The sequence below is a fragment of the Glossina fuscipes genome, unplaced genomic scaffold (genome assembly GCF_014805625.2).
Source record: "Glossina fuscipes isolate IAEA_lab_2018 unplaced genomic scaffold, Yale_Gfus_2 154, whole genome shotgun sequence".
Taxonomy (NCBI): Eukaryota; Metazoa; Arthropoda; class Insecta; order Diptera; family Glossinidae; genus Glossina; species Glossina fuscipes.
In genome coordinates this window covers 1-17,028 of record NW_023998497.1, presented here as the reverse complement: position 1 = coordinate 17,028, position 17,028 = coordinate 1, and the positions used below count along the sequence as shown (strand labels likewise).

The 17,028-nt window shown below is 33.7% G+C and overlaps 1 protein-coding gene and 1 pseudogene across 1 annotated transcript; one reads left to right on the top strand and one right to left on the bottom strand.

The window, feature by feature from the left end:
- Positions 1 to 2,223: 2,223 nt before the first annotated feature.
- Positions 2,224 to 6,455, bottom strand: LOC119641551 (structural maintenance of chromosomes protein 2-like). The gene is made up of 3 exons (XM_038040292.1): positions 5,976 to 6,455; positions 4,033 to 5,903; positions 2,224 to 2,599 (listed from the first exon to the last, which is right to left on the bottom strand). The coding sequence occupies exons 1-3, from the start codon at positions 6,453 to 6,455 to the stop codon at positions 2,224 to 2,226; spliced, it is 2,727 nt and encodes a 908-aa protein (XP_037896220.1).
- Positions 6,456 to 11,445: 4,990 nt separating this feature from the next.
- Positions 11,446 to 16,978, top strand: LOC119641584 (annotated as a pseudogene).
- The last annotated feature ends 50 nt before the right edge of the window (positions 16,979 to 17,028 follow it).

The following is a 17,028-nucleotide window of genomic DNA, read 5'->3' as shown; positions in this document are numbered from 1 at the left end:
CATTTTATTTTTGAAAATAGGGTAAAATCGAATGCCACATTACATATTTATTTGGATATTTATTTGTTTGCTTTTTCGGTTTCTGCGCCGTTTGTTTGAGGTGTTTGAGTTGCCATAATTATTTCTGCGGCGCCTCAGACGCTCTATTTTGTGGCGTAAATCTGTGGTCTCCAATCGAAACGGCGCCCCTCGTTTCTTGCGCCGGCGCCTTTTTTTTTTTTTCGGAGCAGCGCTTGGGGCGCTTGGCGCGCTTGGTGCGCTTGGGGGGACCTGGCGGGCATCCCGTTGCAAAGTCGTTCCTAAATCTGAAAATAAAATATATATATATTTTCCCCATACGTCTAAGTTCCCAGTAAATAAGCAGATAACCCAAAAAGCTAGCGGTGAACGGCCGGAGTTGGGAGTAGATAAAGACGCAGTTGGCGTAGGTGAAATTTCTAATAAAAACGAAACGGAAGAAATGAAAAGGAAAGTGAATCGAGATGAAGTGGGCAAGGTGAATAATCCGGAAAGTTCGCTTGTTTTTGCTGGTTTCCAAACAGCGAATGGTAAAACAATCTCCATATCGGAAGAGAGCAAAAGATCCGTGCAAAATATTTTAAGAGAATTTCAAGACAATTTGCAAGAAACGAATTATGAAACTGAACTAAAAGACATAAAAGCTCGAATGTCGATTAAAAGTATGCAGTCCAAGTTTGGAAAAACTGGAAACAGCAGTGCGCAAATAGCCAAAAAAACAGACGTGCAAGCGATATGCGAAGAAATAAAATTGGACGAAGCTCCCAGCAACAGCAAATTTGCATCAGCTGGTCCAACGCTGTGTCGCAAAAGGCTTTTATCATTGTCATTAAACCCAAAATATAATTATAGGCCATCCCCCCAACTTTGTGAGACACCGGAAAGAACCTCGCGACAAATTGAGACTACGACTAGTACACCAGGCGTCAATAGACCGAAGAGAGGGCGGCTCTCGGGCTTAAGTCGTAATTATACTAGTTCAAAGAAATAAGTACGACTTTATATTACATTGTGTAAAAGCAACGGAACTGGTTTTTTTTGAATTTAAAAACGTGTCGATATCTTTTTTCCTTAAAATTAGTTTTGCTATTTTTTCGCATTTTATTTAATTAATGACATTTCGATGTATTTTAAGAACTTCCAAGTGGTAAAAAACGATCGGTTCCCTACGATATTGCTTTACAAAAAATTTTTACATACCACACATGTGGTTTCAAATTATTGTTTCTTGATGGGTATTAAGAAAATTAATTAGTTATATGTAATATGTAATATCTGATATATTTTTGTGTACAAATTGATCCATAATTTGGCAACGACCATTTACCACTTTAATAAAACAATTTGATTAATATATTTCAACTTTAAAATAAATGGCTTTTATTGTTTGTTTTTCATAACATTTTGAATTTTGAATTTGCTGTGATTGCTGCATATTGACATAATTCTTTTTTTCATCTTTTCGACTTCCCCTAATTTTTCCCATCGCACTAGTTTTGAATGCTTTGGTTGAGTATTAGGTTGGTGAGAAAGTCATAAGTCATTCCAGCTTCTTCTACAGATCTTTGCTAAAATCTTTTTTAGTAAACAAACAACAAAAATATATTAAAAGTCTGTTGTAAAAATACAATTGCTTTTGCAACTAACCTCTGTTGGCTTTTTATTTAGTACTTTTGTTATGCACTCGTTTCTTATTAGGAAGTTCGGATTTTCAATGTTCAAGCGTATTGATGTGAAAAATTTCACTAATCTCTTACGATGCACCGTTCTGCCATTAATCAAATATTTATCTTTACCGTCTAACGAAAATTCACGTCGTACTGATATTTCCCGACACTTTTCATAACCTACTGGACATTGGCTTGGATTTGTATTGTCAATGTAGGCACAACACAAGTGTTGGCGTCAAACTTGTATATACTTGTATACTTTTATTTACTTGTACATATATGCAAAACTTCTTTCTGTACGGCATAAAAAACAAATCAAAATTTTAAAAATGAAATTTAAAAGTTGTGGAAAACTTTATTACAATCTTGAATTACCAGAAAATGGCTTAAGTAATGAAAAAATACTGAATTTGATCTAACTACGATTGGAAAATAAATTTGATATATGTAATAGTGGCAATCTAGCTACTTCGAGCTATCAATGCATCCATGTTGCGCAGATCCTCAACTTCTTTAAAGGTAATTCCGTCTAGTTTTATGTTCGCACCGCATCTTTTCCTGACTTTGTTAATAAGTTCTTTTCAGATAAAGTTTTTGTTGTCATGGTGTGCAATTCATTGGCTTCTTTAGCCTCTTCTGTTGAATCTTCGGCTATGTAGGACTCGAGAAAATTATCTACATATTTTACAGATTCGGAATTTTTCTTTTTGTTGATTGGATAATGTTCAATGGGCTGTGATTCATCTTCAAATGAAAGCAAAGGAGTATCATCCTCGACTGAAATCAAATCGGTGTTTTCCACTGTTGGACTGCGATACAAGGCACTGGCAAAAGTATTGTCACTACTATCTTCTATTTCCTCTTCGGCCAATTCAATGGCGTTTGTGAACACTTCTCCCTGCGTCCGACGACTTACGATGAGGACGATTTTAATAAATCACTGGCACCCGGTAAAAGTTCTGTTTTTGCAAAGTATTTTTATTTTTTACTTGCGTGAGTTTTTTATTATTTGATAATAGTAATATATAAAATGTGGACCAAATTTCAACCGCATAGACCTACTTCTTCGACTCCACTCCAAATAGGATTTCTCATGAATAATCGCCCTTCAGAAAAAGACTTACTTTTCAACATTTCATAAAGAAAATTGGTCCATAGTATGCATATAGGGCTTATCGTGAGAAGCAAACCTTTATATGGAAATAAAGTCTAATTTCTAGTTTTTTATGATGGAAAGTCATATGACGTAGGACGTGCAAACTTAACTTGTGGCCATTCAGCGGGCCTCCACAAAAAGTATGTTCTTGCATGAAAATAATATGCAAATTTTAATGTGTGATTACCAAAACGGGCGAACAATTGTGCTAGGCGAAGCGGAGTAAAACGAGTAATAGTCGGCTTTGCCCGACTATAATGTTCTTACATTTTTTTACAACATTTATACAACTGTTACCGTTACTTCTAAGTAAGAAGCGAAGAGAAAGGAAGTCTCACACATATAATGGTTAGATAACGTACTGCGAGTCATGTAATTGTGGTAGTTGTTGGGGTTATTGTATTAGCCAATTTTTTTATATTAATTTCACAGGAGGGGAAATCCGCTTCTACTAATAATATTTAATGCAGTTTACGCCTACGGTTGATTATAGTTCGTGTGTGAGATTGAGACGTAAAACGAACTATAATCGTGTGTGAGATTGAGATGTAAAACAAAATAAAACCATCGCGCGTAATCATTTTGAATTCCGGGCTGGACAGACAATGTCTGTCACCAAATGAAATGAAATGTAGGCGCTGCCGGATGCGGTATTCAAACTATTTGTTTGCTAATCCCCCAGGGATAACGACCACTGACCACTGTCTGTGCAAGAAAAATATCAAGTCAATCTGCACTGTTTCGGTGCAGAAGATCGCTATTATCCGTTGTACACCAGCGTAAACTGAAGTTGGCGACTACTTCTAAACTTTTGAGTCACTATTTGCATTCACATTTGATTCGTTAACTTTGCGTTTATTGGGTGAGAATTTAAAGTGCAGACGGGCGCATCTTTGCTTTGCGAAGCATTTGCCCGTAATCCCCGATCTTGATATTTGCGTTCCTAAAAATAAAAGAAGACTAATGCAATTAATTAGCTTCCTACGCTCGCAATAAAATGCATTATGTTTAGCCATTTATATATTTATAATTTGGTCTTTTTGCTTTTCCCATTTAAATCTCACAAAGAATACTAAAAGGAATTATTCGAAGAAAGAGAAGGAATTTGTTGTCTTTGTCTTGCTTGCTTGTCCTTGACGACATTTTTAGCTTGCAGTCATTCTTAAAATTTAGTTATATGCAGCACACTTGATGGAACTGCCTTGCTTTAGAGGAAAAATGATTAATTGCGATGAAGTGAAATGGGCCTTCAAAATATTGCTTATATTCTGCGTATCTAAGGCGGCACTTATTTCATCAAGAATGCATAATGGAGTTGGGGAGAATTTTAATAGTGCTAATAAGAAGGATAGAGCCACTAAAGGCCGCTCAGTATCAGAAAGCTCATCAAGTGATTCTTTCCATATACCGTTGAAGCCAACTTTAATTTCTAGCCCGGTTAATTGATCATTATCTTTAACGGGATTTAGACGCGCCTGTGCGCCCTGCAAAAGGGTGCTAAAAATATTATTCAAATTTCCATCCATAACCATCCAAGCTTTTTCAACTTTCTCTCGCTTACTTTCATCCATTTTACAAATAACATTCTTCATTTTACTTATATCTTGTTCAATTATCTTCTGGCGTCTTATAAATTTCTGATAGTTTCTGCCCTCGCGTGCCAAGAGTATTGTAGCTCTCGGGTTAATGCTATGTTCCATTTGATCTTTTTGCTCATTCATAGCAATCAATTTATGTGCAGCTTCTATAGGATCTTCCTTGCAATAATCATAACGGGAGTTTCTCATGCCAAAGTATTCTTCATCTTCATTAATCCAGGGATATTTTGTTGAAAGATTCTTCATCTTTTGAAGTAAATCTTTACTGTCCGAGCCCACCTTATAAGGTTCGGATTCTTTTCCTTTGATTTCTAAGTGCAATTCTTTATGCCGTTCTTCCACCTGTTTGAGTTTGTTATATACACACCTAAGTTCTTTATTTTGAGAATAGATTTTGTCCTTTTGTTCATTTACCTTACGCCGCAATTCAGTTATCTTTGCTGTAGCAGTTGCGTTCTTATTACGTAAATCCTGTTGCTCTGCTTTTAGTTTCGCGAGTTTACTCTCTAAACTGGAACGTTGCTCTTTTGCATGAGTAATATCTCTTTGTAAGGATTTAATTTCAATAGACAGAATATTGCATTCCTGTTTATGTTTCTTCCAGTTGTTACGCGATTTCTTAGCTTTCAAGTTAGCCTTTTTCATAGCTTCGGCGGCTTTTTTCAATTCGCTCTTGACGTCCGGTAAATTGTCATCGATATCTTTGATTTTCATTTGAGACATTATCGTTATCTCCGTTTTCGCCTGATCTTGCAGTGAACATCCATCTTGATTAGTTGAAATTTCCCGCATAACTATTTCGTATTTCTTTCGAGCATCCTCATAAGCTAAGGTATCCGCTGAATCGATCTTCTTTAAATTCTGAAATATTTTCTTAAGTTTATTCATTTCTTTCCCCTTCAATTGAAGCGATTTTTCATCATCTTCCATCATTTTCACTATGCTTTTCAGTTTCTTTTCTTCTTGATCAATAATATTTTGATTTGTTTTCAAATTGCCTTCGACAATTCCCTTATTCCCTAACTCGCATTCCAGCTTAACTTTGATTTCCTTCATCTCTTCTCCTTTAGTTTGGTCAATTATTTTTTTCAATTCTTTAAAATTCTCTTTAATCTCTTTACGTTCTTTCTCATTTTCAGCTATACGTTGTCTAGCAGCATCAATTTCGGCGCTTAATTTTTCCCTATTGACCTCAGTCGACTTTAAAGCTTCTTTATATTTTAAATAAGAAAATGATATATGAATTCGTGTTAAACATTCAATATCACGACAAATTTTTTGGAATTCCATGTAAGCCGATTTTTCACGTCTTAAATTCTCCAGTTTAGGTTCAATTTCATTACGTAAAAGGGTATTAATTTCAAGGATTTTCGCGTCTTTCTTTTCAATGAGCTTTGTTGCCGTCTCCCGCTTAGTTTCTAATATATTTATACCGGCAGCTGTTTCAATTATTGCTAAAATCTTTTTTAATAAACGAACAACAAAAATATATTAAAAGTCTGTTGTAAAAATACAATTGCTTTTGCAACTAACCTCTGTTGGCTTTTTATTTAGTACTTTTGTTATGCACTCGTTTCTTATTAGGAAGTTCGGATTTTCAATGTTCAAGCGTATTGATGTGAAAAATTTCGCTAATCTCTTACGATGCACCGTTCTGCCATTAATCAAATATTTATCTTTACCGTCTAACGAAAATTCACGTCGTACTGATATTTCCCGACACTTTTCATAACCTACTGGACATTGGCTTGGATTTGTATTGTCAAATATCAAAGTTACTGTGGTTTTGGTTATATCTGCTTGACCATTTTGATAAATTAAATGTTTCAACGAAGTGCTCGTCGTTTGCCCCAGATTCATAATGTCCAATACAAAACGTATGGAATCTAATATATCTGAGCTTTTTATACATTCAAAGCCAGTAATAACCGTAAACTCCGGATCAAAACCATGAACTTCTATTTGTCCGCCATAAGATTTGAAACCATCGATTAGAATGGACTTTATATACATAGTAAGTGAATGTAGCGATATAATGTCAAGCGAGAATAATTTATTAAAAGCAATTTAACCAAAAAAAAAAAATCAAAAAATGCTGAATATCAAAGCGAAATTGTTAAAATTTTCTTTTTATAAAAACTTCTAAACTTTATTTTCATAACGATACAGATGCTTGTTTTTATTTTTCATTCAGTGCTAACTTTCAAAAATTTACCAAACACGTAATTACATTGTCACTTAAAAAAGTAGTTATATTGAAGCTACCGGTTTTTCGCTGCCCTTTATTAAAAAATGCCGATCCATGCAGGATAGTATTCATCACGCTTTATCACAGCTTTAAAGACCCCACGTTGCAGATTTTAGATTTAAGCGCTATAGCAATTTCACCAAAGTCTATATCAATAGGTTTCTTTGTCATATTATTGAACTTCTAGCTTAACTCTATGGAACAAGTACCGCCACACATTTATTGCAAAGGCCTTGCAAAGCAACGCCAACGTCAAAGACCGTTGACGAGACTTCTGATGATTCTGCTGATTCTAAAGCATTTAACTCAACTTTTTCTCGCACGGGCGTTACAAAGTGTTGCGGTTGCATTTGTTTCACCACATACCGCAGACCGTAACTGGCCATATCATTAAATTTACATGAGGAGCTCGTACAGCTTTCTAACCGCTGAATAAGTAATGAGCAAGATAAGTTGGATAATTGTTAACTAGGATTGTTATTTTCATGGACCCCGATCAATTCTTCAGCTAATTTTTTAAATTTTCGTCTTGAGTTTGTTAATTTTGGATACATATTCATTTCGATTTTTAAAATAATATTTTTTTGTAAAGCTAGTGCTGTGTATTGCATGCTTGCTGTTGTAAATTTCAATGCTATTGCTCACAGCAATAACTGATAGTACTAAGAAAATACAACCCTATATTCACTTACCATCGATAAAAGATGAGAGAATGAGAATCTCTCATAAGAAATGTATCGAAAAGTAATTCTTACTCTGAGAGATAGAATTTTATTTTCAGCACTTTTATGGGGACACTTATACGAAATGTACAGCAACCTAAATTCTACACTGAGAGATAGAATTTTGTCAAACGCAAGTAAAATTGGGTTTGTATATTCGTCTTATAAAAGCAAAAAGTTCCAAACTTAATATTTTTACATTTAAAATTTTTTTTTCGCACATATTTTTACAAGTTTTTTTTTTAACAAATTATTTTTTTTATTATTTTTATACACGCATTTTAGGCAACATCTAATAGTTAAGTGTTAAGGTATAAATCATATATTAAAAAAAATAGTTTCGTTAAGAAATATTATAATCTCAAATTTCCAATACTACAAACGAATAAAGTTAGTAATTTTGATTTTTAATAATAATATTGTATACTATTTATTTATTTATACATACATTAAATATAATTAAACAAGGACATCGAGGGCTTTTATATTATTTCATATTTTAAACAAATAAATAAATAATTTTATAAAAAATGCTCTTATTTCTATGAAAGATGAGATGTATGATGGCATTCCGCAATCCATTATTTAATTTCCTATTGGTATCTAACTTTAATTTTTTATGTTTGCAGATTGTGAACTGGAAAAGATTTCATGCGTAGAAGGGTGAGACATTTTATAAAAACTTTATTTGTTGTAATCAAAAGTTAGTTTAGTGCATTTTTTAAACAAACATCACGTAGCAGCTTGTAAGTAAACTCCGAAAGAACCCATACTCATGGATATAGGTGTGATATTGGAATTTCCAAATGGTGTTTATTTAGTTGTTAAATGTGTCAACGAGTCAATTAATTTAATGTGTAATAAATGTAATGTAATGTTATTTTTGCAGACGATTGTTCAAGAGAATTTTGTGGAAAGTCCTAGCAAATTTCAAAGGGTTCCGTGCCAGAAATACGCTGTCGTCTTAAAGATATTGAAGAGAAATTCACTAAAAGCGGCTTTACATACTCAAGATTACTTGGTAAAAATTTAATTTATGTGGTTTTATGATGTTTTATATAAGCAGCGCGAAAATGAATTTGAATAATTTGTCCACATACTTTAAAAACAGTTTTTTTTTTTTGAATAATTGAAACATTGTCTAATTGCATTCTCTTTTTCTTTTCAGTTTGGGGTGTCGTGGTCACCGATGCAAACGCTATCGTTAGGAGTGCAAAAGAAAATTTCCATCTTGGATGAATTCGTTTTCAAGTTCGGTTTACAATTTTGAATAAGTTTTGGAAGCCCAGTCATATGTGATTGTAAAAAAGATAGAAACGGCTCTATTCATGCCTCGTTTTAGAGAATCAAAAGAATAAACTAAGGTGTAATGAATGTAATGATGTTTAATGATGGAACGTAGTTTACCCCTAAGCTGCTCGGCTTCAGTGCGCCAAGTCTTTCCGTCTTTTATAATGCCAATAAGTCTCGGCATAAGAAAATCCCTAATCTTTATGCTTCAGGCGGATTGAACGCCTTGTATTTTCAGCGAGTTAAACGCTAAGTTGAATTGTTTGATCACAACTGAATTTCTTTATTTTCTTTGGCACTATTTATACTTAATTTTTACACTAAATTATTCTTATCTAAATTTTTTCGCTTTATCCGAATTTTTCAAAACTTGAAAAACTTTCCAATTTATCCAAGTTTGGCTATCTGAAATTAAGCAAAACCGCAGAACAACATTTTTATTAATACCAATCCATGGTGAAAATACGACAAAACAAAATAAAATAAGAAAACAAGTAAGAACATTATATGAGGTCGTGATAGAATCTTTTACATCCATCACCGTAATTGTAAAAAGATAAAAAAAGCAAAAGAACTGAATTTTCACGCTCTATAATATGGTGTGGGTGACGCTGCTTTTTTTTACTTTCAAAATAAACCTTTCGAAAAGTTTGGGTCAACTCCAAATTTTTAATTTTTTTTATATTTTGCTTTATTAAACATTATTAAACATCATTAAACATTATTAAACATTGTTAAACATATCAAAATTAAGCAGAATTAAACATCGAAACCTCACTAAACATTATTAACACTTTAACATTTGCGCACCGCGCAGAGTGACCTTTTTTTAACCCTCCAGCATGTACAGCAAAATGCACTCACGAAGTCAGATCCGTGGTGAATAAAGAGCACAATTCTTTTATTAAGCGCTAATTGACATATTTTTAAAGCCTTTACCACTTAATGAAAAGTAAGAACATTGCAACCACATGTACGTACATATTACATACTTGCATCAAAATCTTATTAAATACTGTTGTCGCTTATCACGATTTTCACATCACCCTTGGGGTACTCTGATAGGCGCGTTGCCGATTGTTTTGAATGGCTGGCTCGCCGGTAAGCCTACACCATTATGGACGTAACTTAAAACTTATAAATAAATAAAGCCCCGCTTATTAATATAATATAATACAAATGTATAATATAAATGCGTATAATATAGACATACATAAGATAAGATAAATAAATAAATATATGGCGGTATGCTGGTTGACAGTGAGCGGTGTGTTGATATCCGCAAAGGTAAATTAATGTAATTACTAAACTTTATATATAAAGATGACCACAATCTTACCATTGGCCTACGGAAGTATCGCATTCCGCTGAAGCGATAGTGCAGGCGTATGCTTTTTTTTAATCTGAAATGGAATAAAAGCAAATTAATAATTGATACAGAAAGCGTAAATGCACACTTATCTTTGGCATACAGCGAATCTTTCTGTGTATGAGACGGTATTTATACAATATTTCAATTACCTTTGCTTTGCTGTATTTAAAGCACTACTTTTACTTCTCCTTCTTACTGGCACTATGCTGTTAGGTGCTCGTTCGTCTCATGGCGTTTATTTCCTTCGAGGCGCCGTTTCAAGTTTTCGTTTTCTGCTTGAAGCCGTTTAATCTCGCGGATCAACCTCGGTTGCACCGATGTCTATGGTCCTGCCGTATAAATTTGATCCATAAAATTAGCGAGGTTTTCTACTTCTACTCTATCCTCTACACATAGCACCCTAGTCGGTTCTTCTGTCACCTCTATTATATCTTGCATGTCCGTCGCTTCTTCTTACCTTTCTATTTTGCCTCCCACTTGTATCAACAGGCTTTCTGCTTCGTCAAATCCTGGAAAACCTACCTTGCCCTCGCTGTCAGTCTCAATCCGTACATTTCCGTTGTCACGTATTTGGCCCGTCATTTTTTTTACCGCTCGCGCCAGCCCCAAATGTATTCTGCGATTCTTGTCCGACCGCCCATCTTCTATCTACCATTCTCTAACTATATCTAATTGCATAAACTTTTTTCAAAACATCCTACTCTGTCAATAACTGACCAGTTTCCACCGTCATTCGGTCGGTTAACCTCTTAGACAGTAGTCTGCATAGCCTACATCCATCACCGTCTCACGAATCGGGGTATTCTTTCAATAATTCACTAAATAGTCTGTCCAGATTTGTATAAAAATAATATTATAATAGTAATATAATATGAAAATATAAAATGTGATATAATAAATAATAAGAGATGAACCTGAAAATAAATAGAATAGAAAATAGGCCAATTATGCAAAGATATGTAAAATTTTTGGTAAATTGTTAACACTATGGTGATGTAAAGAAAAAATTATAATAAAAAATTGTCAAATTAAATATAAATAAAACAACGATCAATTTTTTTTTAATTTCAATTGATTTACGTAAAAATTTTACATTTTTTAAATTTCAAGTTAATAATAATTCCAAGTTATAAATAAAATTAAATGTAAATTTCAAATTAATAATAATTATAACTGTTAATGGAATTTTTGGAATTTTTTGGAAACACGGCGAACTATTTTATAGAGCTATCATCAACCTCTACAAAACAGATTTGCTTTAAAGGAACCTTTACAGGTTGATGGGCGCTGTAAAATGTTGCCTTCAAAGCCGTTCCTTTAAAACAAAGTACAGTAAAATCTTCTTATTCGTGGGGGATACGTTTCATAAAAATGCCGCGAATACAGATACCACCAATGCGGAATGGTAATTTATATGGGATTAGAGAGGATACGTTCCTAGGTGACAAAATATAAAAAAAATCAAATATATAGAACAATCAGTTTAATTAAATGGGAGTGTGTGTTTAGTTGTTCCCTCTTTAGGCAATTTGTTATTTGGGGAAATTACTTGGTTGAAATGAACTAGATTTGGGATTTTCGCAGCAATTCTTTATCCGTTGAGTAATAAGGTTCCTTTCATTTTGTTTGTTTACATTCTCAAAAACCGCGAATAAAGAAATTTATAGCCGCGAATATGGGAATTGGTCGCATTTTTTTTATCCACGAATAGTGAAACCGTGAATAAGGGAAGCGCGAATAAGGAGCTTTTACTGCACTTCTAAATTTATGAAAAACCGGGAGGAATTTATTTGTATCAATGCTGCATAGATACATAATTAAATAAACTGATAAGCAAATATATAAGTGCAACTGCATGCGTGAAGATTTAAACAGAAAATTTTTTGGGAAAAGTCAAAGCAGTGACAAAATGGAGGATTATTTAAACGAAAGCCAGTTCAAGCAAAACTCCACTGCTTACTCAATTGAACAACAAATACATTTTTGTCAAAATCTAAATCCAAACAGAAAATAAAGTTTATTTTCGTATTATACGTATGTGTGTTATTGCTTTCCTACAATTGTATTACATGCGCTTGCGTTCATTTAAATATTACATAAATGAATAAAAGACAATATCTATGCAAAACATGGCCAAATATTTTAATTACCTCCGATAGCATATAACGGCTACTTAATGATTTTAATATGGAACTCGCGCAAGTGGTTAACAGGGAATTAAATATATTTGCTTTTAACGATTTGTTCACATTTTAACAAATGCAATAAACCAAACATAAACATGATGCTTTAAAGCATGACTTAGATAATTAGAGAACTGAAAAAAAAACATTAAAATATATAAAAAAACTAAATTATTGTTGCGGCTTTGGTCGATATTATCAAACTAATTATGACATCTTAATCATCACGATTTACAATTTTTACCCATTGGTCGAGTTGCTTTGGTACGCGTTTATGCTTTTTGGAAAATATGTCTAAAATATGTAAAGAATGTCATGACGCGCTAAAAAACTGAAGATCCAAAAAGATGTTTCTTCATGGTATATAAAAAAAATTAAATTTTCTGGTCAACTCTGTCGATGTTTTCACTTTTCTTTTCATCACACCTTCCAGTGAACATACTTACATAGCATTATTAAAAGTTGACCAAGACACTTTGTCTTTCACAAACAGGCGCTTCTTTTTGACCGGATCGTCTTATCTCTGCTAAAGACAGAAAGGTCATTAATATAAAAGAATTTGCACATATGTCCATAGAAATACATACTCAACATATAGGTATATATTTATATATATATGCCTGCAAAAAAGGCGTAGCTACTTTCCGACTTTTGTATTACATATATGACACGGTTTTATATCAAATGAATTAATCTTTGCTTAGGTACTAGCTGTGCTATCATTTATTTAAATTTTCCTTTAGAAGCACTAATGTACGAAGTAATTATTGAATAAAACACAAATGAGGTATAGTATACCGACATCCTATATTAGCATACGGTTGCTTCATGCGTTCGAACAAGTTTTCGCTTTCGTATTCAAAGTACAATACATTTGCATCATAAATGTACAACATATGACATACTTCGGATTGTCCATTTAAAAAGGAAAAGATTGACTCTAAACTTTTATAGTATCTTATCCTATCTTACATCAACTAAACGTTTTGTTACGCAGCAATTTATTTCATAAGGAATGTGCAGACTATTTTTCGGCATTTAACTGTTGCTTTCCATTTCTTTTGCACACAATCTGCATGCAATAACAATAATTGATATGTTTGCGCATCTATTACGCATTCTCCACTCTTAATGCAGATTCTAAAAAAGGAATGCCTAATATAATTTAAATAATGTGGCGGCACACATGTTTGTAGTTGTAATGTCGCCAATATGAACGCTGGTGTACAATAGATATACGTTATGCGGCAGATTTCTCTGTATGTACAACTGGTCCAAACGTATAACACACTTAGCTTGTCGCCTTCTAAGCTCCCAACCATTTGAAACCCATATCGCTGGTGTTATTACGGTGTTATTAATACATTTATTTTAAAATTAAACATTAACTCCCTCACTCCTTCATGCATTCATTTGTTGGTCCTTTCATTATGTTAATTTAAAAGAGAAAACTACTTCCAATCAAAACACATTGCGAGGACGTTTCCGTCCCTTTCCTCAAAGGCTGTGGCAGCTCAGCGGCCCAGGGAATTTGAGGGAAATAACGCAAGAATATTTTTATTTTGCAGAGACTCTTTATTTCAATATGATTCTATGTTTCGGTTACACTTGACTTTACTAGGGAAAACGAACCACTCTCCTCGAGTGTCTAGCGTCGACCCCCTAAACAAAAACTAACTAAAGTTACCCTATTCTACCCCTATTCTATTCGTAATCTATTACTATCCTATCTTAATGTATTCTTAATCTATATTAGTCTTCTCCTATCCTATTCTAACCTATTCTTATCCTATACCTATCCTATGCCTATCCTATCTTATGCTATCTTACTTCCTAGCACTCTTCTCTCCCCAGCCAGAGACGGGGAACCCGTGAGGCCAAAACGAGGGACGACTTTGGGTCCTCACAACATATATATGTAAAATAGTTGAAAAGTTGTTCTATGTTAATGCTAATTATTGCTAGCAACTAGAGATACCGTCGAGATTTCCAGAAAAACTACACGATGGATCAGATGGATCTCCTTGCCAAAAAATGAAATTATAAATAATAAAAAATGCACTTACCAGTCATTGCACTTATTTTCGTTGAACTTATTTTATGTTCTATCTATACTATTAATATATTTTGGTTAACAATTTTAATACCCAGAATTTGCGACATATATAACAGAACTGTAGATGCGTCTTTCTATTTTTATTTCGCAATTTTTCATCTAATTTTTTTGTGATAGATTTTGTTTAATTTCTCAATTTTTCAATTCGAATAATTTCTCTTTGCGCTTGCCAAATTTGTTTTGTTTCACAGAAAGTGGTTAGGTGATTTTTTCCTTTACACAGTTTATAAAAAAAGTGCCATGTGTGGAGAATGAAGAAAGCACAGAGTTGCTTTTAATAAATAAGAAAAACAGCGAAAGGAAAAAGCAGTAATAAAGTAAGTAAAAAATGGCAAACATACAAAGAGAAAAATGCTCCTACTATTTATTTATTATCAGATACGTTGATATCTGTTTGCTTCCTTTAGCAAAATTATGGGCTTCATAGTTATGAAGCCTTCGTAATTATTTAACAAGGAATTTTCCCGAATAATATAAATACGATAGCAAGCATTGCGTTTTTGTTGCTTGTAAATAAAATTAATGTTATAAAAAAAGAAGATGTTTTTGTTGTTAAACATCATTAAATCATCATGATGGATTATCGTATTGATTTAAATCGCCGTACAATGTACTCGTCCCAAAAAATATGGGAGTCAAAATATTCATTCATTCATTCATTAATATTGTGCCGGAGCTTTTAAATTGGTTTCAGGCGCTCTTGCCCTTAATAGAGAATAGAGAGAGCGCAGAGTTGTTTTCAATAAATTGCAACGCTTCGATAATCGAGAATTTTTCTCAGATGAACTTTTAAAAAAGACAAAAATTTATAATATATAATATAAATAATAAATAAACACATAAATGCATAAAAAATAGATATAAATACATCATGATCGCTGCTGTGTGTTGATATCGAACATATTGCAGAATTCAGTTTTAGTTCTTACCATTTTAGGTTCTTTTGTAATGGGCAACCAGTCAACACACTACCTCCGTCGATAATCATTTCATTTACTTTGTCCAATAGATTACCATTTAATTGAATTTTATCTGCGACTTTGAGGAGAGGTTTGGGCGGACGTTCCTTGTTTAATAGAAGTCCGGTGGCACGCTTTTCAAAATCGTCGCCCAACACGGAACTATGAACTATGAGCGCGTATTGGGTAAGGGCTGCTTTCATATGTTCATTTTGTCATTTGGACGTTTGCGATATCCAGAAAAACAGCTTCAGACACCTAATAAGAGTATATATATATAGATGACCAGAACCAACTTCTGATTTGACTTAAGGGTCTCGTGACCGGAAAGAATGAATATTTAAGCTTCAAATTTAGCACATTGGAAGTTCTTGTACACAGATTGATATTGAAAGTGGACGAAATCGATCGAAGCATGTCACAGTGTCACGTGTACTGCAAACCCCAAATATAATTTTCTGCATAAAAATGGACCATCAGCCACAACTACACAGTTTTAAAGAGTAGAGAAGTGTAATTTTTTCATGTTTTTTCTTTTTAGTCTTTTTTAGAACGATGATTGTAGATGTAAAAGATTCCGTTCCAGCCGAATATACTTTTCTTACTTGATTTTAAATCATATCAAGTGACATAATTTTCTATAATCACTTCCATTTTATGCTCAGCTTTTCTTTCATTTTTCGAATACATTTTAAAGATTTTTTAAAACCGAGCTGGTTGTGGTGTTTTTTGAAATATAATTTTCTGTAAATTTCAGAAATGGAAAATTAATTAATTTGTAAACGTGTCTTCTATGCTACAAGCAAATATTTCTCCAATAGAACTGTAATAAGAATAAATAAATGGTTTCACAAAGCTCAAGTGATCGGTCCCTTCGTCATTATAAACTGGAGGAGAAAAGTGCTAATCAGTTATTGGAGTCGGAAAACGAGTTTCGTGCTCACTACAATTTCGCTAAAAAGGAATTCATCCAGCAGATGGAATGGAAAATGGACCTTTAGAGTCTAGACCGACACCTACAACACATAAGCATGTCGTGATCACCACATCATCGCCGCCCACTCATCTCACATAGAAACCTGCCATTCAGCCCAGCTATTCACTAATTGGGCTTGGTATCGCCAAAATGGAGGTAAATACTTACCTGAAGATATTGATGCCCACTTATGCTCCCACATTGTCTACGGTTTTGCCTTACTAAATCGTGAAACTCTTACTATTCAGCCTCACGATTCGTGGGCTGACTTAGATAATCATTTCAACGAGCGCGTCGTAACGTATAGTTCCAGAGGCATTAAAGTCAATGTAGCTATGGGTGGCTGGAATGATTCGGCTGGCGATAAATACACTCGGCTTGTTAGAAGTGCAGCTGCTAGGTCATACTTTACAAAAAACGTTATTAGTTTCATGGAAAAATATGGTTTCGAAGGCCTGGACTTGGACTGGGAATATCCAGTGTGTTGGCAAGTTGGCTGCAAAAAAGGTCGCCCCGACGAAAAGGAAGGTTTTAAACAATTGGTCATTGAGCTGAAGTCATTCAATTATCTGAATATTTAGATTGGATTGCTGTTATGACATATGATTATCATGGACAATGGGATAAGAAAACTGGGCACGTGGCCCCTATGTACGATTATCCTGGCGATGTAGAAAACTTTAATGTTCATTTTTCGATTAATTACTGGTTACAAATGGG

Excerpts from the sequence above, each read along its gene's own strand:
- LOC119641551 (XM_038040292.1), bottom strand. The coding sequence starts at position 6,455 with ATGTATATAAAGTCCATTCTAATCGATGGTTTCAAATCTTATGGCGGA. Across the intron at positions 5,904-5,975 it reads TAAATAAAAAGCCAACAGAG|ATTTTAGCAATAATTGAAAC; the intron begins GTTAGTTGCAAA and ends TTATTAAAAAAG. Across the intron at positions 2,600-4,032 it reads AAGCAAGGCAGTTCCATCAA|TCGTCGGACGCAGGGAGAAG; the intron begins GTGTGCTGCATA and ends CCTCATCGTAAG.